At 46.1% G+C, this 20,000-nt stretch overlaps 2 protein-coding genes across 2 annotated transcripts in view; one reads left to right on the top strand and one right to left on the bottom strand.

Moving 5' to 3' along the window:
• Positions 1-5,432: 5,432 nt before the first annotated feature.
• On the bottom strand, positions 5,433-6,221 carry LOC143297695 (uncharacterized). Its single transcript, XM_076610116.1, has one exon. The coding sequence runs from the start codon at positions 6,219-6,221 to the stop codon at positions 5,433-5,435; it is 789 nt and encodes a 262-aa protein (XP_076466231.1).
• Positions 6,222-7,389: 1,168 nt separating this feature from the next.
• The window catches only part of LOC143297696 (fatty acyl-CoA hydrolase precursor, medium chain-like), a 16,523-nt gene continuing 3,912 nt past the window's right edge, over positions 7,390-20,000 (top strand). Inside the window, exons 1-2 of the mRNA XM_076610117.1 lie at positions 7,390-7,480; positions 11,362-12,750. Coding sequence (XP_076466232.1) covers positions 7,390-7,480; positions 11,362-12,750 — 1,480 coding nt within the window. The remainder of the gene's footprint in view (positions 7,481-11,361; positions 12,751-20,000) is intronic.

Consider the following 20,000-nt stretch of genomic DNA (forward strand, 5'->3'; position numbering starts at 1 on the left):
TTTTTGTTGTTTGATTCAGTCTGTACAAGGGTCTCCGCTTTCTCCTGTCCTCTACAATGTCTACACGAAGGGCCTTGCAGACTTAAACAACAATGGAATAGCTCGGGTGCTTACTCTTGCGGATGATGGCCTGGTCTTCAAAACTTCGAAAGATGCTCAGGAAAGAACTAAAGCCGTCCAGAAACAACTAAACAATATTGCTCAATGGTGCAAAGACACAGGATCTTCCATCAATCCAGCGAAAGCCCAAACGTTGCTGTGCACCCTCAACAACAGAACCGCGAGCAAATCACCACCTTCTGGGTCACTCGATGGGATTCAGATCGAGAAAACTGAATGCCTACGCTACCTAGGAATACACTTCGACAGGATGCTGACCTTCAGAAAACATACGGAAAATACTGTTCTCAAATGCAAAAAGGGCCTTTCAGTCTTAAAAGCAATGGCAACCAAAGGAATTGAACAACGCCACCTCTTCCTGCTATACCAATCACTCGTCCTCAGTGTGATCGACTACGGACTTGGGCTAACAACACCGTCTCAAAGCAACCTCCTAAAATTAGAAAGAGTCCAAAATGAAGCTATGAGGCTGATCCTTGGAACAACAAAAGACACGCCCACAGAAACCATGCGATACCTGCTTGACCTTCCTTCAGTGCAGGCCAGAAACAAGTTAGAACAGGTCAAGACCTACTTCAAAGCATTAGAAAACCCTCAAAACCCATTGCATGACGCAGTCAAAGAACCAAAAGGCAGCCGCCTAGGACGAGGAAGATCATGGATGGGGCAAGCAGAAGACACAATCCAGCTAGTATGCCGACTACAAGACCTGAAAGAAACAAAAGAATGGGAGAAAAACCCCGAAAACCTCAACCATCTATTCAACACAGCCATTTCACCCACTCTCGGAAGACATTGTCGGGAATGGCCAGAGGGCAAAACTGATGCGGAAGTGAAACTACTCATAGAAGAAAACAGTAAAGAAGAGGACATCATCATATACACAGATGGCTCAGTCACCAAAGACCAATCCGGTTGGGGATTCACTGCGAAACAAAATGGAAAAACAGTTAGGGAAGAGAATGCTGCCTACAAAGTCACAACCTCCAGCCTAACGATGGAAGTTGAAGCTGCGACACATGCCCTCCAGTGGCTATCGTCCATCCATACGCCCGGAAACCAACATGCCATGATTCTAACCGACTCAATGAACCTCATACAGAAAATTGAAAAGGGAATGGGAAGCCCAGAGTGGCATAAGGCAATGCGCAACTTTCAGATTAAAAAACTCACATGGTCATACTGCCCGGGACATGCAGGTGTTAAGGGAAATGAGCGAGCTGACAGACTTGCTGGTAACGCAACACCAACGAGCGGCCTACATCTAGGAAAATCGGAAATCCTCAGAAAAATAAAAGAATACCAAAAAGAACAGGTACAAGGCCATCACACCATCGATCGCCTCAAAGAAATAAAAGCAGAGAGAGGGAGCGGCCGCAAGTCTAACATGAAAGGTAGAGCACGATGCTTTGCAAATCAAACAAATATCGGCATCATTTCCAAACCAACATTGCGCAAATTTCTTCAAAACGGAACAGAGTCTCTGTGGGCCTTTCCAAATACAATAGACTGAGCAACACACTAGACGCCACGTTTTTGGCATCAGAGATCTTTTCCCATCCCTCTTGCGGCCAGTCAGTGGCAGCCTCTGTGCGTGTGTGTTTGTGTGGATGTGTGGGTCTGTGCTTTTGAGTGCGTTTGTGAATGCGCGAGAGTGTAAGTGTACACAAGTGTCAGGAGAGATCTGTGTACGTGTGTGTGTGTGTGTGTGTGTGTGTGTGTGTGTGTGTGTGTGTGTGTGTGAGGAGGTGGGAGTGCGGGGGGAGGTGGGGTAGAGGATGAGGTATGTGAGTATATGCATGCCTACACTGTGGGAGCAACAGGATATTGGAACGTATATATGTGTGTGTGTGTGTGTGTGTGTGTGTGTGTGTGTGTGTGTGTGTATCTTTGTATATATGTGTGTGGGGTTGGGGGTGGGAGATATGGGCGTATGTGTGTGTGCTTGTACAAGTAAGTGTTCATCTCTGTGAGTGTGTGTTTGTGTGTGTGAGTGTGTGTGTGTGTGTGTGTGTGTGTGTGTGTGTGTGTGCCGTGGAAGCTGCGATACGTAGACTAGAAATGCGTGTGTGGAGGAGGGGGGTAGAGGAGCGTAAACTAGAAATGAGTGTGTGGAGGAGGGGGGTAGAGGAGGTGCAAGGTAATGTGTGTGTGTGTGTGTGTGTGTGTTGGAGCTCATGTACGTTTATATGTATTTGACTGTGCTTTCATATCTGTGAAACTGCATGTTTGGTGGATTTCTGTTGTGCATGTGTGGGTGTGGGTGTGAATGTGTTTCTTCATGTTTTACATTTATTCGCTTATTTATCACCATTGTTGTCTTATTTATTTATTTATTTATTTATTTTTTTATAATTTTTTTAAAAATTATTTTATTTATTTATTTATTTAAAAACAACATTTTATTAGTATTACTATTATTATTAGTACTACCTTTTTCTATATTATAATTATTATTCATTTATTTATTTATTTATTTATTTATTTATGTAAGCTTATCTATTATTTATTCCCCTGTTTTTTGTTTTTTTTTTGTTTTTTTTTTTGTTTTGTTTTTTTGTTTTTTTTTCTCAAGGCCTGACTAAGCGCGTTGGGTTACGCTGCTGGTCAGGTATCTGCTTGGCAGATGTGGTGTAGCGTATATGGTTTGTCCGAACGCAGTGACGCCTCCTTGAGCAACTGAAACTGAAACTGAAACTCAGTCTGTACAAATAAAATGATGTGATCAAACTCTGTTGAAAAGTTGTCCGAAGAAGGGCAGTGCAAACCCAGAAAAGCTAGATGCGGTGGTGGGTTGACCATGACGTCATATGACCAACTTCTTGCGTTGTAAGTGACGAAAAGCCCCAGACGAAAGAGGGCCTGCACGCTGCTTTAAAAATAGATGGATAGCTCATTGGCCAGGAAAGCTGAAGCCAACTGGACGCCATACTTAGACTCATATCCGGCTGTCAGTTCGTTGAGAAGTCGTCTGCTAACTGGTGGCGGTTTCTGAACTGTAACTGTGTATGTTCGATGAGATCGTGTTATGCTTGACATGCCAAATGTTTATTTACCAAAGTTATTTCAGGAAAACAGTGTAGTGACACAGCGCTAACTTGCTGCGGAGGCACACACAGGAATGTCAGCTTAACTGACGCCGCGAGCAAGTAAAAGTTTACGTAAAGCAGTCATCTTAACCAGCTGAGCGCTCGGCTACATAATTATATGAAGTTACCGTTTCGCGCTGTACTGACACGGGTAGCAAAATGGCTGATTGAACACTTCCGCTGTCTTACACACACACACACACACACACACACACACACACACACACACATATCTATATATATATATATATATATATATTTGTGTGTGTGTGTGTGTGTGTGTATGTGTGTGTGTGTGTGTGTGTGTGTGTGTATTCACATACAAAAAAGCGCGCGCGCACACACACACACACACACACACACACACACACACACACACGTGAGGGGTGTGTGTGTGGGTGGGGGGGTGGAAACAGAAACAGAACAGGACCCCCCCCCCCCTCACGTCCCCCCTCCCCCCACCTTTTCAAACATTAGCCCAAACTGAAGCAACATAGAACAGGAAATAGCGCAACTTGTGTGCCGAACGACTGCAAGTCATATGCCCGTGACACAGTTTATTTGAATGACTTTGAAAGATCGCATTTCATTTCAGCCCATAAAACTTGCTGCTATATGCTGTCAACAAGAGGCGTCTGAAAAAAAAAATACAGTGGCTGAATAGAACTGTTGGCTGGATTTTTTTTTTCATTCCCATCGTGGTAAAAGAAATAAGCAGAACAGACACGCAGACAGACCTGCAGACTGACAGACAGACAGACACACGCACTCACAAACAAACGCACACAGTGGTCTTTATCAAGGGCTTTTACTGCTATGTCAAAATGCAACACACACATTAACATTCAATAACTGCAAAAAGAAGAATTAACCCCCCCAAAAAAAGAACAACAACAACCCCCCCCCCCCCCACCCACCCCCAACAAAAAAACAACCCACAATAAATACGTGAACAAAGCTCATAAAAAAACCTGCACCCAGAGCATGCAACATGAATAGTACAGTGTGAAGTGTTGCCTGGGGAAGAGGAAGAGAGGCTGGTGAGTAAAGTAGTCCGAGACAAGGGCAAATAATGGCAGGAGTGAGAAAAAGAGAGAGACAGAGAGGGAGCGGGTTGGGGAGGGAGAAGAGACTGAGAGAGAGGAGTGTGAAGGAGAGACAGACACAGAGAGAGGGAGGGGGGAGGGGGAGAAAGAAGGAGAGACGGGTAGAGAACGGACAGACAGAGAGATGGCCGACTCTGTGAGAAGCAATGTGGTATCGTTGTCATCACCCCACAAAGGCCGGGGCAGGTGGCAGAATCTTTCGGAAAGATTTCTGTATTGTCCATGTGTTCTGTGTGGCTTATTCAGGATTAAAGAGGCTATGCCAGTCTTGAATAAAAGCTAATTTGTGTTTGCACATTTCTTCTGTCTTTGCTGCTGTGTGCACATGTCAAATGATTGGTATAAGGACAGGCCCGGTGCTTCCTTTTGGAAGTGTCTGGGTTTGTTCCAATGTACCTTTTATTTACCTGTGTGCTAGCTGAATCGGTAGCGTAAGCATCACTGACTTGAAGTTGTGTACCTTGTGTAATGGAGAGAGTTACCACTCTTTACTATTTGTTTAGGCAGAATCTTTCCTTTCGTGGTGAGGAAACGCTACCGCAGGAACCCCCTTTGATGGCGATTTGTCCCGATTGTCAGCCCGTGGGGTGCCACTGTTTTCAGTCTGTCCATCCACTTTTTTCTCTGTTCCGTCTGACTGTGTGTGAAGTTCCTTGAATATGTTCTATGATGATGCATTTCATGTCAGTGATTGTATGGTTGGATTGGTTAAGTGGCGTGTGAATAGGGTGCCAGTGTGTTGTTTAATGAGATTGTGGTGCATGTAGAATCTTGTCTTGAGAGTGTTCCTTGTTTCTCAAATATTTTTTGCTTGCTTGCATTTGTCAAGAACAGTAGGTAAGTGATGTTGCTGCTGTCGCACGTTACCTGTTGTTTGATTTTGAATGTTTGTTGTGTAGTGTCACTAGTGAATGTGTCTTTTTCCTGCATGTGATCTTTGCAAATGACGCACCTGTTGTGGCACTTAAAGCAGCCTGGGGCTTCTTGGTCAGGAGTGGGCAGTCTGGTAGGCATCGGCAGGGGGCGGAGGTTCCTACAGTTGCGCTCCCCCACCACAGGAACAGTAGGAGATGCCTGGCGCATGCGACCACTTGTGTGGAGAACTGAATCCTGCAGTTCAGCCAGCCACTGACGCTAGGGGGTACGGGGGGAGGGAGGGGGAGTTGAGGAGGTGGTGGGAGACGACAAAAGGAGTTCTGTCCAAACTGTTTTTTGTCTTGTAGCGCAGTGCCTCCCGTCTGGGGATCAGTCTGGCCTTATCCTTTGCTTCCCTCACCTGCCGGGGATGATGTCCACGTCTTGTGAACCATGCCTCCATGGTCCTGGCTCTCTCCCGGAAGCAGTCATCGTCAGAGCACAGGCGTTGTAGGCGTAAAAATTCTCCCTGTGGTATGTTGCGGATAACGTGTTTGGGGTGGCAGGATGTGGCGGGCAGATATGCATGGGCATCTGTTGGTTTGGAGAAGAAGTCTGTGCTCAGGAAACCCCCCTGGAGCTTGATGAGAATGTCCAGGAAGGGGAGGCTGGTCTCTGAGGTGGAGGCGGTGAATTTGATGGTGGGGTGGACTGTGTTGATGAAATGGAGGAACTGTTGAAGTTTTTCTTCACTGTCTGTACACAGGAGGAATATGTCGTCGATAAATCGATTCCAGTACTGTGAGGGGAACTTGACTGGGCTGTCCTGGAGGGTTCTCTCCTCGAGTCTCCCCATGAATAGATTTGCGGCCGAGGGGGCCATGGGCGTCCCCATGGCTGTTCCCAGAGACTGGCGGTACAGTTGTCCTTCAACAGTGAACACGTTGTTTTTCAACACGTGGTCAGCCAACTCGAGGACTGCTGCCGTTGGAGGGAGAGGGGTGGAGGCGTCTGTCAGAGGCATGGAGAGGTAGTGCTGCATGGCTGACATGATCTCCTGGTGGGGAATGTTGGAGTAAAGCGCCACTACGTCTATGTTCACCAGATGGGTGTGTGTGTGTGTGTGTGTGGGGGGGGGGGGCCAAATTGGAGGTTCCATTCCTGCAGTGTGTGCAGCATATAAGTGCTGTCTTTGATGTAGCTTGGGATGCGCTGGACATGGCTCTGTAACCAGTGGTCCACCAGCTTTGATGGTCTCTCAGTTGGGCCGCCGATTCCTGACACGATAGGTCGCCATGGTGGATCGGTCAAAGTCTTATGAATTTTGGGCAACAGGTAGAACTGGTGTGTTATGACTTCTGAAGGTTCTACTGTGGCCCACTTGTATGTGTTGTCATCCAGGTACCCCTTGCTGTGAAGTTTGTTGATTATGTCATTGGGCTTTTTGGCTATAGTGGAAGCTGGATTTTTCTCCACTGGTGTGTAGTATGCAGTATTCTGAAGTTGGCGTGAGGCCTCTCCTACATATTCATCGACATTTTGAATCACTATAGCCCCTCCCTCGTCCGCTGTGGATATGCAAATTTTCCTGTACCGGCGTTGGTCAGGGCTGAGGTTGTCACTTATCTTCCTCCTGCTGCGGAAGCCATCAGTCCTGTTTTGCAGGACGGTGCAGAAGGCTTCCAGTGCACCATCTCATCCCTTGGGTGGATTTCAGTGAGTGGGTCTGTAGAACTTTGGTGTGTCGTTGGGATCTGTGGAATCTGTTGGATCGTAGAAGAATTCTTTCAATCGTAGTCTTCTACAGCCTTCTGTGATGTCCTCCCATAGTTGGTTGTGGTCGAGAGTCAGAGGGGTTGGACAAAATTTAGGACCGAGGGAGAGGAGACTAAGCTGGGCGTCCGTGAGATTGTGGGAAGACAAATTGATGACTGCCTTGTGAGTGGAGGCCTGGATGAAGAGCGGCGTTTGAAGCGTCGATTATTTTTCCTTGAGATGGGTGTACATGGTATTGGTTGAGTGTCAGTGGTGCTGTGACTCAGCCTTTTCTTTTCTGCTGTGTGTTTTCTAATGTGGTGAAGAATCAGACTGTCAAAAAACAGTCATTCACTGATTGTTGAATGTTGTACATAAGTGACTGGATGGTCGCCTTTTCTTCCTCTGCCTTGGCTAGATAGCAGTCTATGCGGAGTTAGGATTTCCTTTTTTGGGCCCCCTCTATGGCAGTGGTGACAGAGTGGGACAGATACTCTGACTTGGGCAGGGCGGCCATAGGGAAGGACAGCTTCATGCCTTTTGGACAGACACCGTGTTGGCAGCACCTCGTTAAAAAGTTAATATGCGAGTTGAATCTGACATACATTTCCCTGGACCTTGACAGAGTAAGGAAGCTTGCGTCAAGGGATGCGTCTACTATGATGCAGGATCACTTGGACTGGAAGGATTGCAGTGGTCCTCGAGATGCAGTGAAGTGGTTAGTTGGGTATAGGGGTAACCGCACGAGGTAGACTAGTGGGAGTAGAGCATTTAGACTGTTTTGGATCCAGATAGATGCACGTTCCCTTTTCATGTTTCAATACAACAATGGAAAAAAGGAAGACAACAAAACAGTTTGTTTGATGCCCGACCGGTTTCGACCACTGGTCTTTATCAAGGCCCTTTACTGCTATGTCAAAATACAGCACACACACACCAACATTCAATATATATATAGTGGAGTGATGGCCTAGAGGTAACGCGTCCGCCTAGGAAGCGAGAGAATCTGAGGGCGCTGGTTCGAATCACGGCTCAGCCGCCGATATTTTCTCCCCCTCCACTAGACCTTGAGTGGTGGTCTGGACGCTAGTCATTCGGATGAGACGATAAACCGAGGTCCCGTGTGCAGCATGCATTTAGCGCACGTAAAAGAACCCACGGCAACAAAAGGGTTGTTCCTGGCAAAATTCTGTAGAAAAATCCACTTCGACAGGAAAAACAAATAAAACTGCACGCAGGAAAAAATACAAAAAAATGGGTGGCGCTGTAGTGTAGCGACGCGCTCTCCCTGGGGAGAGCAGCCTGAATTTCACACAGAGAAATCTGTTGTGATAAAAAGGAATACAAATACAAATACAAATAACACCAAGGGCAGCTTAGTTTCAGTTTCTCAAGGAGGTGCCACTGCATTCGGGCAAAGCCATATACACTAAACCACGTTTTGCTTCGGCTGATGTCTCCCAGCAGCATAAGTCAGCGCACCAGTCAGGCAGGGAATGCATGCATGATTGATATATTTGTGTACCCATCAGAGCGAATGCGATGAGCAAACATCGCAAAGTAATGCAAAGTACGAAACAGTTTATTTCTGACTGGAGCACTGTACAATACTTTTCTCCCAGTTCTCTATTACCATTAAACAGAACAGCTCTATTTTCATTCCATTAACTCTCTCCATACGAACGGCGAACGAGACGACGTTAACAGCGTTTCACCCCAATTACCATTATCAAAATATTGCAAGCGGAAGGCTCTTATACTGAAGAGGTGAATGTTGACAAAGAATACCACAATTCTGACGACGGAAGCTAAAGCTTGGGTCATTCATACACCCACTGGACATCCGAGGGGTCTGTGTAGAGGAGAAGAGAGGACTGGCTGTACTGAGTGAGTTAACCTCCATACTACTCTGAGGACCGGGTTGTACACACGAGAAGGCGAAAGCAATGAAAAACAAAAATGGATGTAAAGTACTTGCCGCTGAATAAAGAAATTTCTCTTGTTTTATTAACTCAGGAAGCGCATTTTGTTTGTTCTTTGCATTGAAAGTACAACACATTTCATTGGCTTGCTGAGCAATTAGGCATTCGTATTACCAACATACTCAAATTTGATTCATACAGAGAAATCGAATCGAAATCGAAACTTTTTTTTTCATTGAGGGAAAAGAAATAAGCACTTTTCGGCCTGTTTCATCCTACCCTCGAAACGAAAATCAATATATCAATCAAGGAAATGCAAAAAAACAACAAACAAACAAACAAACAAACAAACGAACACAAAAAAACCCCCAAAAAACCCCAAACATAACAACAACAACAGCAAAAATAGAAATGAATAAATGGAGAGAGAGACACGGACATTGTTTTATTGGCAGTGACAATCCTATAAGGGGTAGGGGGACACGTGGCGCGCATGCCAGACCATCGGCTGCCCAAAAGGCTCTTCTATGGCGAGCTGCAACAAGGGAAGAGATCACACGGAGGTCAGAAGAAGCGCTTCAGAGATACTCTGAAAGTCTCTCTGAAAGCGTTTGATATCAACCCTGACTCCTGGGAGGAATCTGCAGTGGACCGTAACAAATGGCGCGCTGCTGTGCACAAAGGCGCCAAGTTGTGCGAGGCCAACAGGACTGCTGCAGCTGTTCAGAAGAGACAGGCCAGAAAGTCACGGGCAAACAAGCTCCCTGACAATGATATGCCTGTCTTTGTCTGCCCCAACTGTCAGCGAACATTTCGTGCGCAGATTGGACTATTCAGCCATCTGCGCACTCACAGATAGATTCATGAGCATCCCCCCCCCACCACCACCCTCCCCCCATCCCCCTGCTGGATGACGACGATGGTCATCATCGATCTCGATGGACACACACCACCACAGGGGGACGATGAATGAACAAAAGAATGAAGACGGTTCACAGAGAAACTGACACACTGATAAGAGTATTAAGAAAATCAACGAAAAACGAACAAACAAACAAAAAAACAACAACAATAAACAAACAAACAAACAACAACAACAGCAAAATCAAAAGATACAACATATTACTAAGATTAAAAAAGGAAAATAAAAAAGCTTGAAAAAAAAACAAAAAAAACCTCGACCACCCAACTTTCTACAAAATCATTCAGAATTATAAACTCTGGAACTGACAGAGTTTTTTTTCGATAACAATTAGGCTTCCCAAGTTAGGGCGATAAATTTCGCTAGTGATCTTATTCTTACTTCATCATCTATCAAAAGCATACTGTTAAGGTTCATGTTCTTTAAGTTTTCACAGTTAAGAATTAAGCATTTCTTTCGAATTTCTTCATAATACTTACACATAAAAAGGAAACGAATTTCATCTTCAATTGAAGCACCACACATAGGACAAGGGGACCGTGCGAACGTGTTAGCAGAGAACCATTTTTTGTTAGCATTTAGGCCTAAAGTTCTAAGTCTGAATCGAGCCAGGCTTGTTCTGTGCCATTTATTACTTATTACTTTAATGCATTTTTCTGTCTGAAAAATGTTCTTAAAAGAGAGAAACCAATAATTGTATTTTACTGACTCTTCAACGTGGGCATGCTAATCCTGTTTGTACGAGTTGATTAATCTGTCTTGAAATTTTGCGAGAAATATTCGATTATTGCCAACACCCTGACACACCCAGACAATCCCAAAGCCCTGTGTGGAAGTGATAGACAGAGAGACATATTTTAAAAAAAAAAAATTACGCTAATCTATGTAATTATATTGCCTTAATATTCAGAACGTTCTCGATCGTTTCTTAAGAAATGGAAATCGTTTACAAGTTTGTAGGGTCACATAAAAACAGCCTGACACAGCAATCATGATGTAGACACGTCATGGTGTACACATCAAGGTGTCCACTACACACAGCAGAAAGCCGTGTCCACTTACCCAAATAATGGCGACTGGCTGTAACTGTACAACCGTCTTTCTTCATAAATCCCCTCAACCACAGTCATGTGATTAACAAATAGTATAGAGTGGTAACTCTCTCCATTCACAAGGTACACAACTTCAAGTCAGTGCTGCTTTATGCTGCCGATTCAGCTAGCACACAGGTGAATAAAAGGCACATTGGAACAAACCCAGACACTTCCTCAAAAAAAAAAAAAAAAAAAAGAAAAGAAAGCGCCGGGCTTGTCCTTATACCGATCATTTGACATGCGCACACAGCAGCAATGACAGAAGAAATATGCAAAAATAAAATTTAATTAGCTTTTATTCAAGACTGGCATAGCGTTTTAATCTTGAAGAATCTACACAGAATATACGGACAATACAATTAAATTACATTCACGTAGAAACCCAGATGTATAAGCATACGTTCAGCGCCTGTGTCTTCGCCCCCCCCCCCCACCCCTCCCTCCTTAGCAATAAACAGTTACTCACTCTTTTTCTTGCGACCTTTCAATGCTTTCCAGTATACCACCACACCAGCCGTGTGGAACGAACACGGAGCATACAGAAATGGCCGCCGCAGTGGCGTACACCACCCACCACCACAACGGCGGTGATTCTCCTTTGTGGTTTTCTCCTTCTCCCCGCCACCATCGGAGCAGAAACTGTTCGAGTGAACGTCACCACGCCTCTGGGAGAGATCGTTGGCACTGAAGAAACCCACACCCTTCCTGATGGCACCGAGTCCACTCTCTGGATCTTCAGGGGTATCCCTTACGCTGCCCCGCCCGTGGGTCCGCTTCGCTTCAGCAAGCCTCGCCCAGCGCTACCTTTCTCCCGGCCTTTGGAGGCGTTTCGCTTCGGCCCAGCATGTCCGCAACGGCAAGTCGTTGGGAATAATATGTCGGAGGATTGTCTTCACCTGAACATCTTCGTACCGAAGCCTTCTCCTACTACTTCTTCTTCGTCTTCTTCTTCGGAGAATGCGTCATTTCCGGTGGTTGTGTGGCTCCATGGTGGCGCGTTTGTGTCTGGCGAAGGGAGACAACTGCCTGGGGAAAGTTTGGCTTCTTACGGGAAGGTGGTTGTGGTGACTTTGAACTTCCGGATCGGAGCTCTGGGCTTTCTCAGCACGGATGACGAGGAGGCGGCGGGGAACTGGGGGCTGTGGGACCAGAGGCTGGCTCTGCAGTGGATTCATCGGAACGTCGCCCACTTCCGAGGTGACCCCGAAAAAGTTACTTTGGCCGGAACAACGTCGGGCGCGTTCTGTGTCACTTACCACGCTCTCTACCCCCCTAACCGTGGCCTCTTCCAACGGATCATCGTTGAAAGTGGAACAGGCGTCTCCTCTTCGGGTTACCGCGTGTCAGGGAGCCTCGACTTCGCGGAGGCGCTGGGTGATCAAGTGGGTTGCAAGATTCCAGACGCCGACCGCAGCCCCACCAAAGCTCTCGTCGCCTGCTTGAGGGAGAAAGATGCTGGAGCTATTGCCTCCGCCAGGGTCAGGTCCCTCCGTCCCTTCCGCCTCGCCTGGCTTCCGGTGGTAGACGGGGACTTCGTCGTTAAAGATCCTTCGGCAGTTTTGTCCTGGCCTCCTTCTTCAGGACTGGTTCCGAGCATTTTAGGGTCTGTAGACGCCTTGGTGGGAACGACGTCGTCGGACGGGAGTATTATTTTCAGTTTTTGGGTCACGGCCATGGCTTCTGCCATGAACGAGAGCGTGGATTCGGGGGTGTCTTCGGACCTGTTCGAGAAAGTGGTGGAGGCCTTTGTCGACCCCCATGACTACGTCACGAAGGATGACGCGCGGATGGTCAGACAGGCTGTTGTCCAGGAATACCGCACGTGGGAACCGGCTGTGGGTGCTGAGTCCCGGTCCAGAGGGAGGGATCTGGTGGATCTGTTTACAGGTAGGGATTTTTATTTTGTTTCTTTTTGATTTTTTTTTAAAACAAAATGATGGTGAAGTTACTTCTACTGCTACTACTACTACTACCACCACAATCACCACCACCATCACTACCTGTACTACTACTACTAGTATACTTTTACTACTACTTTCACTGCCAACACTGCTACTACTGTTGCTGCTGCTGCTGCTACAAGAAATGACAATGATATTGTGGTCCGTCGGAGCATACACACACACCCAGCTCATTTAATCTCTCTCTCTCTCACACACACACACACACACACACACACACACACACACACACACACACACACATGGAAGCATTTTTTTCTCCTTTTTTACTGGTGTGTGTGTGTGTGTGTTTGTGTGTGTGTGTGTGTGTGTGTGTGTGTGTGTGTGTGTGTGTGTGTGTGTGTGTGTGTGTGTGTGTGAATTCTTTGTTGTTGTTTCGTTTTAATCCCTGAACGCTCATATTTCCATGGGAGATTGTCCAGTCCTCAACAAGCTGAGCCTTCCTCGAACCTTACCTGGAGGCTGACTGTCCACTGTGATGGAGCCCTCGGCCGGTTCCAAACTAGAGCTCTGGGGGTGGGTGCTTGGGGGGCGGGTGCGTGTGTGTGTGTGAGTGGGTGGGTGGGTGCTTGGGGGGAGGGTGCGTGTGTGTGTGTGTGGGTGCTTGGGGGGGGGGGGCGTGTGCGCGTGTGTGTGTGTGTGTGTGTGTGTGTGTGCTTGGGGGGCGGGTGCGTGTGTGTGTGGGTGCTTGGGGGGAGGGTGCGTGTGTGTGTGTGTGTGTGTGTGTGTGTGTGTGGTGCTTGGGCGGCGGGTGCGCGTGTGTGTGTGTGTGTGGGGGGGGGTGTGTGCGGGGGGGTGCTTGGGGGGCGGGTGCGTGCGTGTGTGTGTGTGTGGTGGGGGAGTGTTCTTGGGGGGCGGGAGCATGTGTGTGTGTGTGGGTGGGTGCTTGGGGGGCGGGTGCGTGTGTGTGGGTGGGTGTGTGTGTGTGTGTGGGGATGCTTGGGGGGCGAGTGCGTGTGTGTGTGTGTGTGGGGGGGGGGGGGCGGGGGGGGGTGCTTGGGGGGCGGGTTTGTGTGTGTGTGTGTGGGGGGGGTGCTTGTGTGGGGGGGTGGAGGTGGGGGGTGCTTGGGGGGGCGGGTGCGTGTGTGTGTGTGTGTGGGGGGGGTGCTTGGGGGGCGGGTGCGTGTGTGTGTGTGTGGGGGGGGGGGGACTAGATGAGAGGGAAGCAGAGTAAATGAACAAATGTTTTATTGAGGGTAAACTGGACAAACTGAAAGCTTCTTTACACCATGCACACACACACACACACACACACACACACACACACACACACACACACACACACACACACACACGCGCGCGCGCGCGCGCGCGCGCGCACAAAAGAATAAAAAAGAGAGACCTCGTAACGGACACTGTAGACAGTAACAACAACAACAACAACAACAATAAAAGTTAAACACAAAACATAACAAAAATAACATGGAATATAACTCAGTTACCCTCCCCGCCCCCCCCCCCCCACACACACACGCACATACGCACTAGCTTACGCACGCATGTACACACGGGTTAATATACACTAATACTTCTGAGCTCTTTTCCCTGTTCACACATTTTCAGAGAGCAAATGAAAAATGTTATTGTGTAAAAGCTCTCACTAGAAGCTCAAACAAAACATGGCATACAAGAATTGTTTATAATTGTTCCATCAGATATTTTTGGTACTCGTTTTTGAATGATACTAAGGTAGATTTAAATAAAACATTTTTTGAGATACTGATGTTACTGATATTTGGTAAATTGATTTCTTAAATATATATTTTTTTTTTTAGAAATTATATTCATATGATTAGTTTCTTAAGTTTATTTGATTCTTTTTGTGTCGCTCATTTAATATTAATTCAAATGATTATCAAAATGTCAGTGCAACAAAATGTTAATCTGACAATAAATGGTTTCAGTCAGTGTGTGTGTGTGTGTGTGTGTGTGTGTGTGTGTGTGAGAGAGAGAGAGAGAGAGAGAGAGAGAGAGAGAGAGAGAGAGAGAGAGTGTGTTATTCAACACATAAGGTGACCCAATTTAACTAAGTCGGTCGTATCTTTTGCAGTTATGAGCTTGAATATTTCCTTTCGCCATGCACCACTTGCGACCAGTCACTAGTCTATCCGCCGCAGATGAAACCTGAACTGGCTTGTGGTGTCGATGAGTAATTCCAGTTTAAGATCGCTCGCTGTCGGACGGGCAGACTGGCGCCACGAGTATTTTGTATTTTGTTGGATAATTGTAGTGTATTGTAGTGTTGTGCTGTGCTGTGCTGTGCTGTGCTGTGTTGTGCTGTGCTGTGCTGTGCTGTGTTGTGTTGTGCTGTGCTGTGCTGTGTTGTGCTGTGCTGTGTTGTGCTGTGTTGTGTTGTGTTGTGTTGTGCTGTGTTGTGTTGTGTTGTGTTGTGCTGTGTTGTGTTGTGCTGTGCTGTGCTGTGTTGTGCTGTGCTGTGTTGTGCTGTGTTGTGTTGTGTTGTGTTGTGTTGTGTTGTGTTCTGTTGTGCTGTGCTGTGCTGTGCTGCGCTGCGCTGCGTTGCGTTGCGTTGCGTTGTGTTTTGTTTTATGTTATTTTATTTATTTATTATTATTATTATTATTATTTTTTTTTTTTTTTTAATTTATCTATTTATTTATTTTCTTCTCAAGGCCTGACTAAGCGCGTTGGGTTACGCTGCTGGTCAGGCATCTGCTTGGCAGATGTGGTGTAGCGTATATGGATTTGTCCGAACGCTGTGACGCCTCCTTGAGCTACTGATACTGATACTGATAGTGTGTTGTGTTGTGTTGTGTTGTGCTATGTTAGTCACAGCAGATTTCTCTGTGTGGACGTCGAGTTGGTCTCCTCGCCACTGTACAGCGCCACTCATTTTCTTCCTCTTCATCTTCTGTCAGCAAGTGTATTTGTTTTACTATCAAAGTGAGTTTTTCTATCAAAAACAAAACAACAACCACAACAACAAAAGCAAACAAACAAACAAACAAAAAACAACCAAAAACCAAAACCAAAACCAAACAAACATTAACGGGCAGTCTGTGAATTTTTCCGTGTATCATTTTTTTTTTTACAAACTTCAAATGCATGCTTCACGCGGGATTTCCGTTTAACCCTTTCACCGCCAAGCCCCTCGCATTTATGTACAGGCATGATAGAGAAAGGTGACCATTTATTGGTCTGTTATCCGTAAACCTACTGCTCTTAATGTTCGTTGGTAGGATAGACCCTATTTTCTATACATCGCAGGGGGAATCCCCAGCTATTCTTAGCCACTGTCTTTTCTGTGTTTTTTCCACAAGGGAATTTTATACTTTAGATTGACTGGCGGTGAATGGGTTAACGTCTCACCCGAATGGCTGGCAGTGGCCCCCAGACCACCGCTCAAGGTGTAGTGGAGGGGGAACCTGGCACTCGAACCTTTGGACAGTCGCTTTCTAGTCGGGCCGGGCGTATTAACCACTGGGCCGCCACCACACCACTTGCTTCGGATTAGGGATCACATCTACAACACCATCCAGTCCCCTCAGTTGACGGGCGTAACAGCCAAGTGATTAAAGCGTTGGGCTTTCAATCTGAGGGTCCCGAGTTCGAATCTCGGTAACTTAACGGCGCCTGGTGGGTAAAGGGTGGTGGTTTTTTTTCTGATCTGCCAGGTCAACATAATTATGTCCAGACCTGTTACTGCCTGAACCTCCTTCGTGTGTATACGCACGCAGAAGATCAAATACGCACGTTAAAGATCATGAAACCCATGTCAGCCTTCGGTGGGTTTTTTGGAAACAAAGAACATACCCAGCATGCACACCCCCGAAAACGGAGTATGGCTGCCTACACGGCTGGGTGAATAAACAAAACGGCCATGAGCATACACATGAAATGTTACATGTTTGTATGAGTATGGGTGCGCGTGACTGAAACCTGATTGAAGGACGCAGGAAACGAATGATGAGCGCCCAAATGGCAGCCGTCTGTCGGCTCTACCCAGGTAGGCAGCCTGTTGTGTAAATGACTCCGTGTATGCAAAGCACTTAGAGTTTGGTCTGCGACCGAGGATAGGCGCTATATAAGTAATCCATATCATCGTCACCATTCCCTAATCATTTGAATTGGTCTTTTTTTAACTGATTCCGTCAGAAGTAAGACCTATGGACACAGATCGTTTTCTTTTCAGTCGCCGAAGACATGGAACAAGCTCCCTGATAACCTCCGTCATTCTGATTCCCTCGCATCTTTTAAATCTCGTCTCAAAACCCACCTTTTCCCTCAGCAGTAAGTTCAATTGTGGCAGGTCCACTTCCTTTGCGTTAGCTGTGCTTGACTATGTGTGTATACATAATGTATGTGTACATAACTACATGCATGTATATGAATGTGTATTGTGTGTGCGTGAGTTTATGTAAGTTTGTGCCTGCCTATGTGTGCGTATGTGTTAGGGTAGCTGTTAGATACACATGTATTGTTAAAATGTATGTATGCAGTGTGTGTGTGTGTGTGTGTGTGGTGCGTGCGTGCGTGTGTGTGTGTGCGTGCGTGCGTGTGTATGTGTGTAGTCACATTTTGGTGTGTGTATGTAACATAGATGTAATGTTTTATGTTAACAAAGCGTTTTTGTAAAGCACCTAGAGCAGATTTCTGGATAGTGTGCTATATAAGTATCCATTATTATTATTATTATGGTACCGTGGCAGAACTGGATAGGCGTTGGACTTGTAATTCAGTGTTCACTTGTGATCGAAGTTCGAAGCCCCGTTTCGGCATGGTGATGTGTCCACGGGTAAGACAGTTCACTCTTCTTCTTCTTCTTCTGCTTTCGTGGGCTGCAGCTCCCACGTACACTCGCATGCACACGAGTGGGCTTTTACGTGCATGACCGTTTTTACCCCGCCATGTAGGCAGCCATGCTCCGTTTTCGGGGGTGTGCATGCCGGGTATGTTCTTGTTTCCATAACCCACCGAACGCTGACATGGATTACAGGATCTTTAACGTGCATATTTGATCTTCTGCTTGCATATACTACACACGAAGGGGGGTTCAGGCACTAGCAGGTCTGCACATATGTTGACCTGGGAGATCGTAAAAAATCTCCACCCTTTACTCACCAGGCGCCGTCACCGTGATTCGAACCCGGGACCCTCAGACTGACAGTCCAACGCTTTAACCACTCGGCTATTGCGCCCGTCTGGCAGTTCACTCTGATTTTCCCCACTTCACCCAAGTTTCAGTGTCACTTCCTCAAGGAGGCGTCACTGCGTTCGGGCAAACCCATACACGTTACATCACATCTGTGTAATCCAACGCCCTTAGTCAGGCCTGGAGTGCGTGCATATATATATATATATATATATATATATATATATATATATATATATATATATATATATCTGTGTGCCTATCAGAGTGGATTTCTTTACAGGATTTTGCCAATAGACACCATTCTTTACATTTTTATATATTGCTTTTTTTTCCTTTTTTTTTTCTTTTTTACTGGGGTTAATTTTTTTGGCGGGGTTAATGAACAAAACGGTCATACACGTAAAATGTTACATTCCTGTCTGAGTGTGTATGTGTGCATGCCTGAAATCTGATTGCATGACACAGGAAACGAATGATGAGCGCCCAGTGGCAGCCGTCAGTCGGCTCTACTCAGGTAGGCAGCCTGTAGTGGAAATGACCCCGTGTTTGTAAAGAGCTCAGAGCTTGGTCTCCGACCGAGGATAGGCGCTAGCTATATAAGTATCCATATCAAATCATTGCACCAAGTGCGTGCTGCATACGGGACCTCGGTTTATCGCCTTAGGAAGGAATTTTGTTTAATGTCCCGTCACACATATCGGTGATTGAAGACATCTTGTTAAAGTATTTATGAATACATCTGAGTATTATCGGTTAGAAGGGGTGGGAGATGTGGATGAATGGAGGGTTGGGAGAAACTGGGCAAATGAGGGTAAAAATGTGGGTGAAATTTGGAAGAAGAAAAAAAAAAACCCCTCTAAATACAGTTACAGGAAATTACTTAAAGGACTTCGTAAAAGAGAAGTTAAAATGACAAGCGAAACAACTGATGATGAATGCAAAAAGTCAAAAACATCAACGTTCTCAGTCACTTGTGAAGACACACTTTCGTGTACAAAAGGCTTCATCAAGCTACAGTGAAAAATTATATGCTCAATTGTCAGGTTACTAAAGCCTTATCCGAATGATTGGACGCTCAGTTAGATTCTGTCAGTCAAACTTGGGGAGAAAGGGCAAGAGCGGGAATCGAACCCACACCCTCACGAACACTGTATTGGCAGTTTCAGTTTCAGTTTCAGTAGCTCAAGGAGGCGTCACTGCGTTCGGACAAATCCATATACGCTACCCCACATCTGCCAAGCAGATGCCTGACCAGCAGCGTAACCCAACGCGCTTAGTCAGGCCTTGAAAAAAAAGAAAAAAGAAAAAAAGAAAAAAGAAAAAAAGGTGAATAAATAATAGATAAGCGTACATAAATAAATAAATAATAATTATAATATAAAAAGGTAGAAATAATAATAATAATAATAATAAAATAAATAAGACAACAATGATGATAAATAAGCAAATAATTGTATTGGCAGATAAGCGTCTGAACGTTCCTCCTTTACCTTCCGAGGTGTGAGTCAATGAGTGACTTCGGCTGAGAAAGTCTGAAACGGTGGAAAGAGGGAACGAGGCCCTTGTCCTCCTTTGCCGAGCCCTGGACACAGTGGACAGTAATACAACTATCCCGATGGCCACACACACACACACACACACACACACAAGGCGGCTTTTAAACGGACTTTCCGACGGGCGCAATAGCCGAATGGGCGTTGGACTTTCAATCTGAGGGTCCCGGGTTCGAATCACGGTGACGGCGCCTGGTGGGTAAAGGGTGGAGATTTTTACGATCTCCCAGGTCAACATATGTGCAGACCTGCCAGTGCCTAAACCCCCTTCGTGTGTAAACGCAAACAGAACATCAAATACGCACGTTAAAGATCCTGTAATCCATGTCAGCGTTCGGTCGGTTATGGAAGCACGAACACATCCATCATGCACACCCCCGAAAGCGGTGTACGGCTGCCTACATGGCGGGTTAAAAGCGGTCATACACGTAAAAGCCCACTCACGTATATACGAGTGAACGTGGGAGTTGCAGCCCACGAGCGCAGAAGAAGAATAAGAAGAAAGTGACT

The sequence above is a fragment of the Babylonia areolata genome, chromosome 23 (assembly GCF_041734735.1).
Source record: "Babylonia areolata isolate BAREFJ2019XMU chromosome 23, ASM4173473v1, whole genome shotgun sequence".
Classification (NCBI taxonomy): Eukaryota; Metazoa; Mollusca; class Gastropoda; order Neogastropoda; family Buccinidae; genus Babylonia; species Babylonia areolata.

What these genes read in the sequence shown, in the direction of transcription:
- LOC143297695 (XM_076610116.1), bottom strand. Translation starts at nt 6,221, where the DNA reads ATGTCAGCCATGCAGCACTACCTCTCCATGCCTCTGACAGACGCCTCC.